This window comes from Antechinus flavipes, chromosome 1, assembly GCF_016432865.1.
Source record: "Antechinus flavipes isolate AdamAnt ecotype Samford, QLD, Australia chromosome 1, AdamAnt_v2, whole genome shotgun sequence".
Lineage (NCBI taxonomy): Eukaryota > Metazoa > Chordata > Mammalia > Dasyuromorphia > Dasyuridae > Antechinus > Antechinus flavipes.
In genome coordinates, this window is record NC_067398.1 from 693,428,047 (window position 1) to 693,446,427 (window position 18,381).

An 18,381-nucleotide genomic window follows, 5' to 3' on the forward strand; every position below is an offset into this window, starting at 1 on the left:
TTTTATTAAAATTTTTTCAATAGTATTTTATTTTTCCAATACATGTAAAGATAGTTTTCAACTTTCATTTTTGTAAGCTTTGTGTTCCAAATTTTTCTCTCCATTTCCCTCCCTCCTCAAAAGAGCAAGCCATCTGATATGAGTTAAATATGTACAATACTTTTGAACATAGTTCCACATTTGTTATGTTGTTCAAGAAAAATCAGACTAAAAGAGGGGAAAAAAGTGAGAAAGAAAAAACCAAACAAATAAACAAATGCTTCAATCCATATTCAGTCTCCATGGTTTTCTCTCTGGATGCGAATGGCATTTTCCATCCCAAGTCTACTGGAATTGCCTTGAATCATCACATTGTTGAGAAGAGTCAAGTTCAGTACAATTGATCATCACATTGTTGTTACTATAAATAATGTTCTCTTGGTTCTGTTCACTTCACTTAGCATCAGTTCATGTAAGTCTTTCTATTCTTTTCTGAAATCAGCCTCTTCATCATTTCTTATAAAACAATAATATTTCATTACATTCATATCCCATAACTTATTCAGCCATTTCAACAGATGGGCATCTGCTCAATTTCCAATTCCTTACCACTACAAAAAAAAGTTGCTACATTTCAAAGAAGAAGCAGCTTCCACAATGCTCTCTAGAATATCAGCCTCCTTTCTCAAATGTAGTTCCCAGGAATGAACAAAATTCTTAAATTGTGGTCTGACTAGGGCAGAATATAGAGGAACTATCACCTCCCTTATTCTTTCCCTAACCACAACTATAGTTAAGGGTCTAGCCTGACTACCCGTAAGAGGAACCCAGAGCTCAGACTTCCTGCTCCTGTCATGCATAACTTCCAAAGAGAAATCAAAAACAGTCTCCCAGACTAAAAATACTTTGTGTTCAACTATTGAGAGTTAGATCAGCTTTGCAAATGTGTTTAAAAAATCTTTCAAGTATCCCTTTTCATCCCAAACTGCATCTCACCATTCAGATACATAGTGGTTGTAATTTTGGGGAGCTTGAAGGAAATTGGTATAAATCTAATTTTTATAGCATCATTACTTCCTTACAGTCTTATTTCCTATAGAAACTTTTTAATCTTTTTAAAAATGTGCCTGATTTAGAGGCCAAAACCCCTCTACAAAAGAATCAATCCCTGCTCTCTATGGTAAAGAGAGAGATTGTATTAACTGTATTATGCCTTTTCTCAAATTTTCTTTTAAAGATCTATTTTAGTATGCTAATGAGATAACATATGTAATAGTGTTATGAAGATTGTCTATGTCTTCAAAGAATTTCCATTTCTTTTCTTAAAAATATATTTTATTGATATCTTCATATTTCCCATCATATCCATCCCTCCTCATCCTCTTCTTCCTCCTCTTCCCAAAGAATCAGTTCTAGTAGCAAAAGATTAAAAGAGAAACAAAAATTAAAACAAACAAATAAATAATTAATTCAATGAAACCAATCAAGATATTGCAAAGGCTCACATCTTTTATAGTGCTCTGTGCCCATAGCTCCCCATCTCTGTAAAGAAGCAGGGAGAGATTTCTTTTCATATCTTTTGCGGGGAGGCAAACTTGGTCATTTTAATTTTATAGCATTTAATTCTGTTGTGGTTGTTCTTTACATTTTCATTGTTGTAGTCATTACATATATCATTTTCCTGGTTCTACATAATTCTCTTTGCATCTGTTCACATAAGACTTCTTAAGTTTCTCTCTAAGAAAAGTTCACGTCCTTACAGGGGAAACAATATGTCTCAAAGAGCCCTTCTGGTAAAAGGAACCTATATGGGCAAAAATGTTTGTGGCAGTCTGTTGGAATCCTTACAAACTGCTAACTAATTAGAGTTGATCTAATCTTACAAGATTTTGGCCAGAACCTGAAACAAGGTACTAAGTAGAACTAATTAGTACAAGGCTTGTGTTTACACCTTTGTGTTCACACCTCCCATAGTGCTCTCTGGCCCAAAGAGCTTTAAGGGAGGTGTGAACTCATAAAGGTACAAAGTTTACTTTGTGAAGCTGGCATACTTGTGAACTCCAATGAGTAAAGGTGTAAACACAAGCCTTGTATTAATTAGTCCTCCTTAGTACCTTGTTTCAGGTTCTGCCCAAAACATCTTCTTGTAAGATTAGATCAACTCTAATTAGTTAGCAGTTTGTAAGGATTCCAACAGCAGTCTTTTTTGTAGTGGCAAAGAACTGGAAACTGAATGGACGCCCATCAGATGGGGAATGGCTGAAAAATATGGTATATGATGGAATATTATTGTTCTATAAGAAATGATCAGCAGAATGATTTCAGAGAGGCCTGGAGAGACTTACATGAACTGATGCTGAGTGAAATGAGCAGGACCAGGATATCATTCTACATGGCAACAACAAGATTATATGATGATCAGTTCTGATGGATATGGCTCTTTCCAATAATGAAATGATTGAGGTCAGTTCGAATGATCTTGTGATGAAGAAAGCCATCTGCACCTAGAGAGAGGACTGTGGGAACTTAATGTGGATCACAACATGGCATTTTCACTCTTTTTATTGTTGTCTGCTTGCATTTATTTTTCTTTTTCATTCTTTTCCTCTTTGATCTGATTTTTCTTGTGAAGCAGGATAATTGTATGAATATGTATACATATATTGGATTTAACAAATATTTTAACATGTGTAACATATTTTGGATCACTTGCCATCTAGGGCAGAGTGTGGGGGAAAGGAAGGGAAAATTTGGAACACGAAGTTTTCCAAGGGTCAATGCTAAAAAATTATCCATGTATATGTTTTGAAAATAAAAAGCTTTAATAAAAAGAAGAGCTCTTCTGGCTGTGAATTTATGGTGCTTTTTTATAAAAGAACACTGGAGAGACACTAGTGTCTATTGGCAGATATTCTGTCACTGACATTTGGCTACCTAAGCCCTTGGGAGTCATGGAGCTGAGATTACACCGAGGAAAAGACTTCTTCCTTAGGAGAGGCAAGAATTGTATGTAAGCCCACCAAGGACTGATCAAGAGCCTAGAGTGCATTGCTTCTAGGATATATGAAAGTAAGGGAGCTAGTGCCAACTCTCTGCCACAGTAGAGGTGCCAAAGAGCTTCAACACTGGATTATCAGCACCTGAATGGACGATAGTCAGCTTCTCCTTGGGTTGACTAAGAGGGAAATTAGGAGTTGTTACTACCTCCCCTCCTACTGCTACAGCTGCTTTCTCAATCAGGGATGAGAGGCTGGACCATTCTGAACTTTAGCAAAAATGTCTAGAGTCTACAATGAAACTTTCTCCTCTCACTCCAGGAAGAGTATTTATATTTTTTCTGAAGCTTAGCTCTGTTTCTTTCAAATTTATATTTTACAGTGCTATTCACCAAGTCACTAAAAGCAAATATTAAGAGAAATTTGCGGTTAACTCAACGCATGAGAGGCTATATACATGCATATATATGTATATGCATACACACATATATATTTCATTTGCTCAAGGACTATTGAGAGGGAAGTTATTGCTCACAATATATATGGAGAGAAGAAAGCTTTCTTTCTAAATTGCTGGGGCTTGTCCAGCTGGGGGATCAAAACAAACCAGAGGTTTATATATAAATATTAACTTAATTCCCCCAAAGAAAGGAAAAGATTAAGCCATGTGAATCTGGACTGGGACTTCCCTGGGCCCACAAGCGTCATCAGCAGTATTAGACTGACTGAGGTTTAGTTAGGAGAAACTTTTCTTGGAGTTTAGGTTGGCTATTAGAGAGGAAGTCATCTCTGAGGTGAGGATGTGGGGAAAAGTGTGAGAATGGGGCCCACAGAAGAGGAACTAGTTCCACCATTGGTCAAATGCCTCTACTGCCTAGCCTTGATTATACTATGATTTTATGTACACGCACACATAGAATATGGGGGCATCTAGGCAAGAAATAGAGCATGAGCCCTTAAGTCAGAAGGATTTCAGTTGAAATCTGGCTTCACACACTGAGTAGCTGTGTGACTCTGAGCTAGTCATTTAATCTTGTTTAATCATCTGAAAAATGAGCTGGACAAGGATGGCAAACCCCTCCAGTATCTTTTCCAAGGAAACACCAAAGGGGGTCAACACAATATATAGAATGTAGACAAAATGTATGCAAGGCAGTAGATGGACTGGTGAGATTAGGCAAAGTTCACCTAGATCAGGGATTCTTAATATTTTTTAAATATCATGGGCCCCTTCCTCAGGCTGGCAAGGTCTATGACCTCTATCTCAGACTGACAGTTTGTTGTCTACATTCAGAAGCGAAAGAAATGCTATTTTTGTTTAGAGGGGGATGAAAATAAAGATGCCATTTTTCCCCACTCAAGTTTGTGGATGCCCAGAAATCCATCCACACACCATCTTGTGGGTTTGGAGTTCATGGACTCCAAGTAAAGCACTCCTGATATAGAAGGTAGCCATAGAATTGAGTCTTTAAAAAATAGTCTTTTATTTTCTTTTTTTGGTAGCTTTTTATTTCCAAAATACATGCAAAGATAGTTTTCAACCTTCATCTTTGCAAAACCTTGTGTTCCAAATTTTTCTCCCTCCTTTCCCCCACTCTCTCCCCTAGACAACAAGTAATTCAATATATGCTAAATATGTGCAATTCTTCTATACATTTTTAATTTTTTTGGAGTGGGGGGAGCCAAGTGGAGTTGCACAAGTGTCTGAGGTCAAATTTCAATTTAGGCCCTCCTGACTTACAGATGCTCTATCCATGGTACCATCTAGATGCCCTCCCCTTTTACACCCCTCCCCAAATTGAGTCTTGAAAGAAATGAGGGATTTCAAAGGGTAGGGAAGAATAATATTATAGGAATGGGTTAAAGCCAGTACAAGGTCAGGGAGCATTTGTGTAAGCACACACTATCAGTGTGACAGCTAATCTGGATGCCATGTTCATCCTCGTTGAAGGCGTCTGACAACAGGGCTTAAAAACATCACACTAAAAAGCCATATTTGCTTCGAGGGTGCATCCACGAAGTTTTATTGTGTTTAGGTAAATGATTCTGGTGCTGGTGATGAGAAGGTCGTGAGATGCACAAATCGTCAATAGTAAGTGACCATCGCTGCTGTTGTTTCCAACTCCATTTCTCCCAAGATCTCCCTGCCATGTCTACTCTAGCATTAAAGTCACCTGGAATTATAAGCTTTTCCACTTTTGGCACCTTGATGATAAGAGTCTCTAGTTCTTTATAAAATTTTTCTTTGACCTCATCAGGATCTGTCATGGTAGGAACATAGACACTGGTAATAGTGGCAGGATGTTTTCCTGCAAGTGGCAATCACCTTCTCATGCGCTTGTCATTCACTCCTTTTAATGGGCACACCAGCTTGTTCTATAGCTTAGTATATTTGGAAGTGCATTTGAATGTTCATGTGTGTATATGTGTGTATGTATATGTGTTAATCAGAATTCATCATAGTGTACATTGTTGGTGGAATTGTGAACACATCCAGCCATTCTGGAGAGCAATTTGGAACTATGCTCAAAAAGTTATCAAGCTGTGCATACCCTTTGATCCAGCAGTGTTTCTACTGGGCTTATACCCCAAAGAGATACTAAAGAAAGGAAAGTGACCTATATGTGCCAAAATGTTTGTGGCAGCCTTGTTTGTAGTGGTTAGAAGCTGGAAAATGAAAGGATGTCCATCAATTGGAGAATGGTTGAGCAAATTGTGGTATATGAACGTTATGGAATATTATTGTTCTGTAAGGAACGACTAGCAGGATGAATACAGAGAGGACTGGCGAGACTTACATGAACTGATGCTAAGTGAAATGAGCAGAACCAGGAGATCATTATATACCTCAACAATGATACTGTTTGAGGATGTATTCTGATGGAAGTGGACCTCTTCGATAAAGAGAGCCTTAATTGATCAAAGATGGACAGAAGCAGCTAAACCCAGAGAAAGAACACTGGAAATGAATATAAACTGCTTGCATTTATGTTTTTCCTCCCGGGTTATTTATACCTTCTGAATTCAATTCTCCCTGTGCAACAAGAAAACTGTTCAGTTCTGCACACATATATTGTATCTAGGATATACTGCAACCCATTCAACATGTAAAGGACTCTTGCCATCTGGGGGAAGGGGTGGAGGGAGGGAGGGGAAAAATCGGAACAGAAATGAATGCAAGGGATAATGCTGTAAAAAATTACCCTGGCATGCGTTCTATCAATAAAAAGATATTAAAAAAAAAAAGAAATATGGAATAAACTTTAACAGTATTAAAAAAAAAAAAAGAATTCATCATAGTGGAAATTGTAGGCCTCCCAAAAAGGGGTGCAGGAGGAAGGAAGTGTTTGCTAAATTTGAGATAAGAAAATATTTTAAGTGATGAAAATGATATGGAAAAATGAAATAGTACAAAATTTGAAAAAGGAAATAATTAGAGAAAGAATATTCAGATGAAACATTTAGATAAGTTATTTTTAGTTTGGGACAGAAAGCAAGCGTGAGCCAGAGAATAATTTTGTCTTCAAGACTGACTAAATATGGGAAAGACAATAGTCATTCCATGGAATCACAGATTTAGAACTGCCAAGTACATTAGGGAAAAGTGAGTCCAAATCTGATTTTACAGGTGAGGAATGGAAGTGAAATGATTTGTCCCATGTCATCAGTTAGAAGATATCTCAGGCAGCATTTGAACTCAGGATTTCTTGCTCTTCCGCCCAGGTCCTAACCACTATACCAAACTGTCTCTTACACAGTGTAAAGCAGCAAGAATGATCCATCAGCCTTAGAATCTGGTTGCAAATCATTCCTTTGAGATAGACAAATACTGTCTGTGTATCTCCAGGCAAATGGGAGCAGTTGCTTATTTCCAGTGAGACAGACAATTTCCTCATAGAGATCTTAGTACACTGAGGAAGTGACAGGCCCAGAACAATTTCAGGCTGCCATGGAACTCTGAAGCTTGCAATTCATTTTCCTAGAAGCAAGCAACACATTTTTATAACAGTTATACAGTTTGGGCAATAGCTAAATAAATTATAGTATATGAATATTATGGAATATTATTGTTCTATAAGAAACATCTAGCAGGATGATTTCAGAGAAGAGAGATTTATATGAACTGATGCTGAATAAAGTGAGCAGAAGCAGGAGATCACTGTTTGATCAGCAGTATGATTTCAGAAAAGCCTGGAAAGACTTGCATGAACTGATACTAAGTGAAATGAGCAGAAGTAGATCACTGTACACAGCAACAAGATCAATTCTGATGGACGTGGCTCTTTTCAACAATGAAATTATTCAGGCCAATTTCAATGAACTTGTGAAGAAGAAAGACATCTGCATCCAGAAAGAGTCTGTGGAGACTGAATATGGTTCACAACATAGTATTTTCACCTTTGTTGTTGTTGTTGTTTGATTACTTTTTAAAATATTTCTCATTTTTTTCCTTTTTGATCTGATTTTTCTTGTGCAGCATGATAAATGTGGAAATATGAACAGAAGAATTGCACATGTTTAATATATATTGGATTATTTACTGTCTAGGGGACAGGGTGGAGGAAGAGAGGGAGAAAAATTTGGAATACAAAGTTTTGCAAGGTGTGAATGTTGAAAACTATTTTTGCGTGTATTTTTAATTTTAATTTAAAAAATTATGTAGTTGGAAAATCTGAGGCAGAGAAGATAAATGATTTGTGAAGATGGCTAGGAGGTGTCATAGTTCACAGAGCACTGGATCTGACCTCAGATACTAGCTGGGTGAACATGGGTAAGTGGTTTAACCACTATCTACCTTGGTTTTCCCCATCTGTAAAATGGGAATAACAATAATTCCCCAGGGTTATCATAAGGATCAAATAAGATAATATTTGTAAAGTGTTTTGCCAGTCTCAAAGTGTCAGATAAATACTCACTGTTGTATTATATATGTATATATTATATATATTATATATTTTATATTATTGTATTCCTTCTGCTATTGAATTATCCCTCTCAGATCAAAGTTTTGGGAAGTTGTGGCAAAACTACTGGATTTGGAATTTAAGGACATGGGCTCACATTTCAGCAATGCCATTGATTCCTTTTGTGACCTTGGTTACAAAGACTGACCTTAGGCTTCTCTCTGGGTCTTGGTTTCTTCATCTGTGGTTATAAGCAATGAGCTTGGACTAGTTGACCAACAAGGTCCCTGTCTATGGCCTTAAGGGTACCATCTTTTTTTAAAGCTTTTATTTTTCAAAACATATGCATGGATAATTTTTCAGCATTAACCCTTGCAAAACTTTGTGTTCCAATTTTCTCCCCCTTTCCTCCATCCCCTCCCCTAGATGGCATGTAATCCAATATGTGTTAAACATGGTAAAAATATATGTTGAATCCAATATAGGCATGCATATTTATATAATTATTGTGCGGCACAAGAAAAATCTAATCAAACAGGAAAAAAATGAGAAAGAAAATAAAATGCAAGCAAACAACAACAAAAAGAGTGAAAAATCTATGTTGTGAATCACACTCAGTTCCCACAGTCCTTTCTCTGGTGTAGATGGAACCGAATTGGATCTTCTCATTGTTGAAGATATCTACTTCCATCAGAACTGATCATCATATAGTATTGTTGTTTAAGTATATAATGATCTCCTGGTCCTGCTCATTTCACTTAGCATCAGTTCACGTAAGTCTCTTCAGGTCTCTTCGAAATCATCCTGATGGTCATTTCTTATAGAACAATAATATTCCCATAACATACATAGACCATAACTCATTCAGTCATTCTTCAATTGTGGGCATTCATTCAATTTCCAGTTTCTGGCCACTGCAAAGAGGGATGCTACAAAAATTTTTGTGCATATGGGTCCCTTTCGCTCCTTTAAGATCTCTTTGGAATATATGCCCAGTAGAAACACTGCTGGATCAAAGGGTATGCACAGTTTGATAATTTTGGGCAGGGCACCATCTTTTGTTGAGTGACATCACAACCTTTAGAGAATGGAAAGTCTGTCTTCCTTCCCCTAATCTTTTGGCTCCTGGCCAGAATGGCAGCAGGGGAGACTGGAGGAAGTATCTGACCAGACCTTAGTAAAACAGAGAAGTGGCTTGGGGAAGAAGTGCAGGTGTTATTTGTGTGGGAAAAGGGGAGCCCTTGTGGTTATAAGAATCATTCTGGAGCACTGCAGCAATGGGTTGATGATATTCTGGAAAAGAGCCATTGCTTGTGACTTGCATTCTCTCTCTTTAAAGAAAAATTTTTAAAATTTTCAGACATATATTAATAATGCCATAAAAATAACAGTCACTATCTCTATCACTTTAAATATAAACCCTAAAACACTCTACAATCAGTTGGAGAATACATATGATTAGGAGCATAGACCATATTAAGACATTATTCTTATATCAACTTAAGTCTGACAGTTGTTTTGTTTTTTGTCTTTTCACTAGTGTTGGTAATAACTATGCCATTAAACAGAGGGCAAACATGTATTTCTACACAAATGCTTCTTAACTTAAATTTGCACAAGTCCCTTAAATAAAAGAAAAAGACTTATACTCTGGTAAACTTACTAAATATGTGCTTTTTATTCCCTATTTCAGATCGTCTTTTATTTTTTCTTCTGTTCATATACTCTTTCCTTTTCCCCATGCCCCATCTCTGGCAAGAAAACTCTTTGAGGACAGAGATTTTTTTCATTTTTATCTTTGAATCACCACTCCCTATTCAGTGCCCAGCACCTTTATTTATTTGCTCGTTTCCCATAGACCTTTGGAAGCAGGGCTCTGGATTCCACCAACCACTGCTTTGAGTAGAACCGGAGGTTGGCCAGGTTTGTTCAAATATATTATCTTCCCCTTCCCCATCTTGTCTTCCACTTCTTGCTCAGAGATTGACGACCAAGTTGACATTGCTCCCACAAATGGTATAACAATCTATTTTCCATTGGTTCCATTCAAAATACCTATGATTCAGAGGCATGGGCTACCTAGACCCTTTTCTTTGATGAACAAATTGCCCTTTCTATTAGACCTGTGCCCTTCCTCTTGGAATTTATTTTGAATAGTTCCTTTCAACCTTCATCATGACCTGCATGGTCCATGCAGATCATCCTGAGAGCCTCACTTAGCAAGATTGAAAATCACCAAATGGGTCTGATGACCTTTCCCTACTTTCCTGCCAGCAATGAGGTTGCTATCCTCCCTCTACATACCAACAATGACTTGAGTATGAGAAGTAGCTGAAAAGCTATCATGTATGACATGTATGACCAAAAAAGGAGATGGAACAGATGTAGCTAGAGCAAAGGTTAACAGGCGAAAAGGCAAACTTTTTCAGTAATATCAAAAAGTTATCAAAAGAACTATAGGAATGACTGGTAGATTCAGTAGATCCTCTAGAAGGCATTTATTCAAGTGCCAAGGACAAGACTTCTTCACAAAAAGAAGGCAAGAGAGCTTCTACATTATATACATTATTTAAATATTGAAGGAAAAGGAAGGGACTAGATTATATAAATTCCAAGTTTGTTCTGTTTTATTGAAACACCTCCTCTGGGTTGACTCCCTCAATCTGCACTTCTATTGATTAGCCAGATCTCCCAGAGAGCAGTTGACTGACTACTTATTATCTCTAGGGTGCTAGGAAAACTCTGAGGGGGATGGGAATTTTCTAGTTTTGTTGTTCATGAGCCCCAACTAATATTTTCCCTACTGATTATGAATCAAAATGACTTTTTAGAAAGGGTATTTATTAAGTGTATGTAGACACACACATGAATATGTGTGTATATACATTTATGTTATTTAAATTTAAATAAAGTTAAAGTTTTTTTTATTAAGTTATCAAAATTATAATTAATGGTATACAAATCATTTTTATCTTGGAAGATGTCATGATATTGTACCCATTAGAACCCCATTGACCCCCACAATTCCTATTAATTTCCTGACTTCTCTTATATCATTTTGATTATTTAGCATGTTCCTGATTTTTATTTCTCAAGGACAGTTCTTACAGAACCATTCCCCACAAAATAGAGGTGAACCCTCCTATTGCCCTCACAAGATCCCTGTGGAAAATTTATTCAAACAGAATGTTTGACATATAGTCAAAGGGTAACCTTAGAATTTCTGCTTAGTGGAAGGATTTTTTTTTCCTTTCATAGAGTCTTTATGAAATTCCTCTTAGTTAAATCTCTCTTCTGGGCTCCACGTAGAGTCCTAAAGCTACCTTTCCTTGCTGTATCTAGCTTGTCCATGGTGTGACTCGCAGCTTCTAATTGCAGATGTTGCTGTCAGTGACTGCGTTTTTACTATCAGTTGTGATAGGAATTCCAGATTTTCTAACCTTTTAAAGTTCATAAGGTTATCATAAGATCATTACTTATTCAATATGGGACAAAGGTAAGAGAGACTCATTCTTCCTCAACTTAAGATTTCATCACCACTGCTTTCCCACCCTGAGGCAATTGGGGTTAAATGACTTGCCCAGGATCACACAACTAGGAAGTGTTAAGTGTCTGAGGTCAGATTTGAACTCGGATCTTCCTGACTTCGGGACTGGTGCTCTAACCACCTAGCTGCCCCCACCACTTTTGAACACCACAGACCTGGCATTTGAGGTTTTTAATTGTCTCACCATATCTTGCCCATACCTGGAATGGTGTCTGATTCTTTCAGCCAATCACAAGACATTTCCAATGTGGCTGTTATCTCTCTTCATCCAATGATTAAAATATTTCACTCTTCCCAAATTAAGAACTTTACCCTTTTGATTGATGGATTTAATCAAGAAGTCTGGGCCTTCTGTGATTACATGAATTGGGGTTGGGGTAGACACATATACTCTGGTATTATGATTCTATGACTATGACATTTTACAGACAAATGGAGAAAGACCTTAATGAATAGAAATAGCAAATTCACAACTGGAACTGGAAAAAGAAATCATAACATTCACTGAAAAACAAATCTGGATCTCATATAAGAAACTGCACAAACCTCTAACCTTTTTAATATTCTTTCTATTTTTTTGCATTTGGTTAAAAACCTCAGGAACCAATCAAAGAGATGCTTAAATGTGGTGGTGGTTGCTGTTGGAAAAATGCAATAAAAAAGTATGAGAAAGAGCCTGGCCGGCCAATTGCAAAACAGGACCTTCGAGATCATAGACTTGGCCTGGAAATGATCTTAGGTCATCTTGTCCAACTCTCATTTTACAGATGAGGAAACATAGTAGCAGAGCAGGGAATATTATTGTCTAAAATCAGCAACATCTGAATCCAGTTTCTCTGACTGCAAATTCAGAGGTCTTTCCATGGCACCTTGCTGCCTAAAAAGGCTTTATCCAGTGCTGAATATCCATCATACAAGAGAGTTGGCAGATTCTCCAGGTGGTAAGCCATTAGGAGTCATTTCCACAAAATTACAGCTCTACTCATTCCTCCCTCCATGAGCAAAGCTTGCTGCTTAGAGAATATGATTGGCCAATCGGCTAGTTCCATTTGGAAATGTCCCGTTCTAAATCTGAAATGATGGTGGTATTTCATAAGATCACAGAAGGAATATTTGACTCCAATTCCCTCTTTTTCTTAATGAGGACAGTGAAATGCAAAGAGATTAAATGACTAGCTCAGGGCCACTTTTCACCTAGTATCTGAAGTCAGATTTGAATATCTCTAGGTTCTGTTCATCGGTCAATAAACATCATTAAACACCTACTATGTGCCAGGCATTTTGCTTAGTGATGGAGAAAATCAAGGTAAAAGACAGTCTCAAGGAATTCACAATCTAAGGAAGAAAGCAACACGCTAATAACTTTGCCAAGCAAGCTCTGGCCTGGATAAATTGGAGACAATCGACAGAGTGAAGGAGTTAGCATCAAAGGAAATCCAGAAAGGCTTTCTGCAGGAGGTGTGACTTGAAGAAAGCATGAATCCCGGAAGAGGAGATGAAGAGGAAAGCCTTCCAGACAAGTGAAGCACATACTTCAGGGTCTCCACTGTGATGTGAAAAGCAGTGTAGTGTAGTGGAAAGAATTCTGGATGGGAGGTCAGAGACTCTGGGTTCAACCCTGATTCTATTACTTCCTAGCTGTGTGACTTTAGACAAGACATTTATTTACCTTTTCTGGGATAAATGTGAAAATGAAGGAGTTGGACTGGATGTGTCCCAAGATTGATCCTAGCTCTAAATCTGTGATTTAATTAAGAGAGTTCTGGGGCAGCTAAGGTAGCTCAGTGGATAGAGCACCAACCCCGAAGTCAGGAGGACCTGAGTTCAAATATGATCTCAGACCCTTACCACATCCTAGCTGTGTAATCCTGGGCAAGTCACTTAACCTAATTGCCTCCGGGGGAAAGAGAGTTCTTGGGCAGTCTGACAAGCTCCCAGAAGGATTTGTGAGGTAATTTCTCATGAAATCTGCACATGGCCATTTGGTGATTGGTTTACTGAGAGTAAGACAGATTCTTTTTAAAACAATCATTGCCCTCCGTATTTATAAAATCAAATTAAGAGTTCTTTCTCTTAAAAGACAGACCCTCACTCAGAGACTAGATCTGTTTTCTGGGGTGGGGGTGAGGGACACTGTGCTCATACATAGTTTTCTCCCTTAAGGAGGAGTTTGAGCAGGAACAAATGGCATCTATAGACATGGCTCAAAAGTTTAAAAAAATGGAAGTGACCCCTAAGACACTGAGACTTCCTACATGACCATGGCAGGGGCAGATATGCACGCGCCCATGCTGTGGTCTGTAGTTTTGTGGATGATGTTCAAAAATGCTAAATGCTGGAGGACCAAGGATTCTTAATTCCCTAAGAAGCAGGATCCTACAATGGAAACCTCTAGCCAGCTAAGGGAGATTTCTTGCACAGAGCTGGCTTTCAGAGCTGTCTCCTGACAAGACCAACTTTGTGAGTTTTCAAATTCAAGAGTTTGGGGACTGGACTTTCCAGCAGCACAAGGAAGCGTTCCTCCCTGAGGATTGCTCACATCGCCTATACAGTGGACTATTTGGAGAGTAAAGCCAATGAGTTACTCAAATAGTAAAGGTCAAATGGAAAAGAGAGTGTTCAGAATTCATTGTGCTCCCTTTCCTGGGGGAATCTAAATAAATCAATCAATAAACATTTATTAAGCACTTACTCCGTGCCAAGCACTGTTCTATAAAAAAGAGACCCTCCGGGAGCTTATAATATAGTAGGAGAGACAACATTGAAACAATACAATAAACACACACACACAGAGACCAAGTTAGATAAAGGAGAAATAGGAAATAATTGGCAAAGAAGGTACTCAAATTAAGAAGGATTGGGAAAGACTTCCTGTAAAAAATAGGATTTTAATACCACAGAATAGCACAACGGAGCTAGGGGAATTGTACAAGACTTTGTGTGGGAGAGGGATTCACAGGAAAGTCAAAGGATTACTTTGAAGAGAAACCGTAGGTTGGCTCTGTTTGATTTGTGTGTCCGTGTCTGTGTGCACATGCATGCTTTGTGCATCTGTGTATCTATTTGTAACTTCCTATGAGTTCTTTGTTTATATGGGACAAAAACAAAGTTTCCCTATGCCAAATATACATTTACTACCCTTATTGTTTGTAGGAAACAGTTACCCACATTTAAAGAAACTTTTTTCGTTGGTATGTGATACTGTTACCCACATTTGGAGAAACTTAGACCTAAGTTATACTTGGACAACTTTAGATTTTCTTGGAACGACTCAATATGGGGACATTGAGCTGCGAAGATTCATCCTCTTGGGTCAGACCCCCAGGATAAGACCTGGTCCATGTGACTCTTTCTACCAACGAGATAATTCAGGTCAGTTCCAATGATGAAGAGAGACATCTACAGTCAGAGAGAGGACTGTGGGGACTGAGTATGGACCACAATGTAACACTTTCACTCTTTTTGTTGTTGCTTGCATTTTGTTTTCTTATTCATTTTCTTTCCTTTTTGATCTGATCGTTCTTGTACAGCAAGAGAATTGTACAAATGTTTACATATATTGGAATTAACATATATTTTAACATGTATCACAGGTATTGGATTGCTTGTCATCTAAGGGAGGGAGTGGGGGGAAGGAGGGGAAAATTTGAAACATAAGGCCATGTATGCAAGGATCATTGTTGAAAAATTATCCATGCATATGTTTTGAAAATAAAAAAACTTTAATAATAATCATAAAAGACTTGGTCCAGATGATCCCAGAGTCTTTGAGAGGAAGGGTCTGTCTGGGTTACATTGTGGCCATCCTTAGGTCTGGTCATTTGAGCCCACAGACACTCTGATCACATGTCTCAGTTCCAACTCGACTTACCTTTACTGGCCCCCAGCAACTGGTTGGAACCCAAGAGCAAAATATTTCTCAGCTTCCGAGTTTCTGAATCACTCATGGCCCAATCCTCTCTTGCAAGCTCCCAGGCTCCCCTTCCTAGGAATGTGGGAATTCGTCTCCCAAAGAGGAACAGGTAGACCTATGGGAAAAGATCCCCCATTTCCATTTTACAGCTTTAAAAACAATCCCACAATTAATGAGGAGCAGAGGAAGAAGGTATAGAAGGAGCATGTATAGCATCAGTAGAGAGGGTCATGGCAGCCACGGTGGCTTTTCCCAGCATTGAAACCAGTTTGAAATCTTAAGAATGACTTCTCAGAATTAGCCTTTAAACTCCTCTCCTCTGTCCCCACTCCATGTGTCTAGATGCGAACATGGGAATGAGTCCATGGTATTGCAGACAGCTGACCCTCCTCTCCTTCTGTTGCCCCATGCAGGCTCCCCATGGGCTTGGAGGAGAGAACTGGGCAGTCAGTCAAAGGTCAGGGGGAGGAACACAAGCAAAGGGGCAGGGAACAGCTTCAGGCAATGTTTGCCTTTCCCCTCCAGGAGGGATGGCAAACAAGCCTTTGGTGCCTTTCAGGCAGTCTGTACTAGCCGGTCCAGAGTGATTCCAGGGAGAAACAGCCCGGCTGAAAATGAAAATTATCCCAACCACTTGTTGGACGAGGAAGAAAAAAGATCGGCAGCAGATCAGGATCGGCAGCAAGGGACGCAGGGGATCCGCTGGCTGCTTGCTGGGAAAGGAGAGCTCAGAGGGTGAACTCGTTGGGCTGCCAATCCTGCCACCCTGAGACCAGTTTTCTCCAAGGGAGGCCCCCAGCTTGTGAGTTGGGTCAAGGGAGGCTCCTGTGACTCTGTCATTTCCTGACTGATTGTGTGTTCTTGTGGTGGTAGAGAGGAGATGGGTGTGATGTGAGAAACCTGCATCCCACAGTGGGAAAGTCAGAGAAGCAGCTGGCCGGCCCATGCCAGCGTGTGGCAGAGGGAGGTTCACGCAGCTTTCGGCTCAGCTGGCAGACTGGCAGCCCAGCTCCCCGGCTCTCTCCCGACCATGAACGGAACCTGCTGTCTCATCAAAGGCAACATCATCTCCCAGGTAATGCCCCCCTTGCTGGTCCTGGCCTTTGTGCTGGGAGCCCTGGGAAACGGCCTCGCTCTGTGTGGCTTCTGCTTTCACATGAAGTCGTGGAAACCAAGCACCATCTACCTTTTCAACTTGGCCGTGGCCGACTTCCTTCTGATGGTCTGCCTCCCTTTTCGGACCGATTACTACTGGAGGAATCGGAAATGGGTTTTCGAAGACATCCCCTGCCGGGTGGTACTTTTCATGTTGGCCACCAACCGAGCCGGGAGCATCGTGTTTCTCACGGTGGTAGCCGTGGATCGTTATTTCAAGGTGGTCCGCCCCCATCACACCTTGAACACCATCTCCAACCGGACTGCGGCTTGCATCACCTGTGCCCTCTGGGCCACGGTCATCGTGGGAACTCTGTATCTGCTGACCGAGAACCACCTGTGCGTGCAGGGCAGCACGGTGTCTTGTGAGAGCTTCATCATGGAGTCTGCCAACGGCTGGCACGACATCATGTTCCAGTTGGAGTTCTTCCTGCCATTGGGCATCATCTGCTTCTGCTCCTTCAACATCATCGGGAGCCTGAGACAGAGGCGGCAGCTGACCAGGCAGACCCGCATGAAAAAGGCCACTCGGTTCATCATCGTGGTAGCCGCCGTGTTCGTCATATGTTACCTGCCCAGTGTCTCGGCCAGACTCTACTTCCTGTGGACAGTCTCGTCGAGCGCCTGTGATGGGTCTGTGCATGTGGCCCTTCACGTCACCCTCAGCTTCACCTATATGAATAGCATGCTGGATCCACTGGTGTACTATTTTTCCAGCCCGTCCTTCCCCAAAGTCTATACCAAGTTCAAGATCTGGGGCCTGAGACCCAAGCGCCCCAGAGAATCAAAGACGCAGAACCCAGAAGGATGCCAACATCAAAAACCTGCTCAAAGAGTTGCGTGGGTACAGAGAATTGCTCCAGAAGCCATCCGGATGTTCAGTGGGACCTCCAGATGCTTTGACTGCCGTGCCCTGATTGAACGGATCGGGGTGCCAAAGGGACACGTGTGATGGAAGTGATTTGTGGGAAGGGTGGGAGTGGAGGAAGGAGAAGAGGTTGTTTTTGAAAATACTGCCTTCTCTAGGTATGTTCTCAGGAATGGATGGAACCCCCCTATTAAAACCTCTTTGCCATGTTCCAGATGCCTGAAGTGAGTCTATTTAAATATAAATAAGGGTGAGAGCAGATATAAATGTGCATGGGGGTGGGGGCGGGGGAAGCTGGCAGTAATGGGATCAGGGGTACTAGCATGATTAGATAAGGAGTTAATGAAATAATTAAATGGCTGAGCACACACACACACACACACACAAATAAGACTGGTCGACGATCTAGAGTTACATAGATCGAAAAGAACATTGGATTTGGAATTAGCAGAGAGGCATGTTTGAATATTACCTGTGACACTTACTAGGTAAGGAAGCATGGCCGAGTCACAGAGTTACCTCTGTAGGCCTCAGGTTGCTCCTCTATGAAATGGGGATAAGCTCTTGGTACCATTGAACTCAGAGGGCTGTTGTATAAAGATCAAGAGAGAGAATATGGGACAAAGCTTTACAAACCTCTAAGCTCTATCCAGTCGGTTATTACTTATGATGCTTAGTGACTTCGTTGATTTGCTTTACATAATTTGCCCTTGGAGAGGAGGTGAGCGACTGCTGTCACGGTTGGGTTGGATTTACACTTTCCCTTCAAGGGGAAGGAGCCCCATGGAGTAGGGTTGTAGCAACTCTTCCTGGTTCGAGCTTCCTGAGGCTCTGTGCCTGGGTTAGAACAAGAGTAAAACAATCTGTCCTGAGTCAATACCAGCTGCGTGGTTTGCATCTCAAATCGGGAACCGGCAGATGTGCTTCCCGGGGTCCCCTCAGCCCGTGTTCTCGAAGCCTACCTGGGGACAGCAAGCAAAGGCTTGATGCTGAGAAAGGAGAAGGAGAACTGGCTCAGA

The 18,381-nt window shown here is 40.2% G+C and overlaps 1 protein-coding gene across 1 annotated transcript; it reads left to right on the forward strand.

Moving 5' to 3' along the window:
- Positions 1-15,881: 15,881 nt before the first annotated feature.
- On the forward strand, positions 15,882-17,576 carry HCAR1 (hydroxycarboxylic acid receptor 1). The gene is given in 2 exon segments (XM_051969872.1): positions 15,882-17,297; positions 17,300-17,576. Coding segments are annotated over 2 exon segments (1,026 nt in total). The 5' UTR covers positions 15,882-16,369; the 3' UTR covers positions 17,398-17,576.
- The last annotated feature ends 805 nt before the right edge of the window (positions 17,577-18,381 follow it).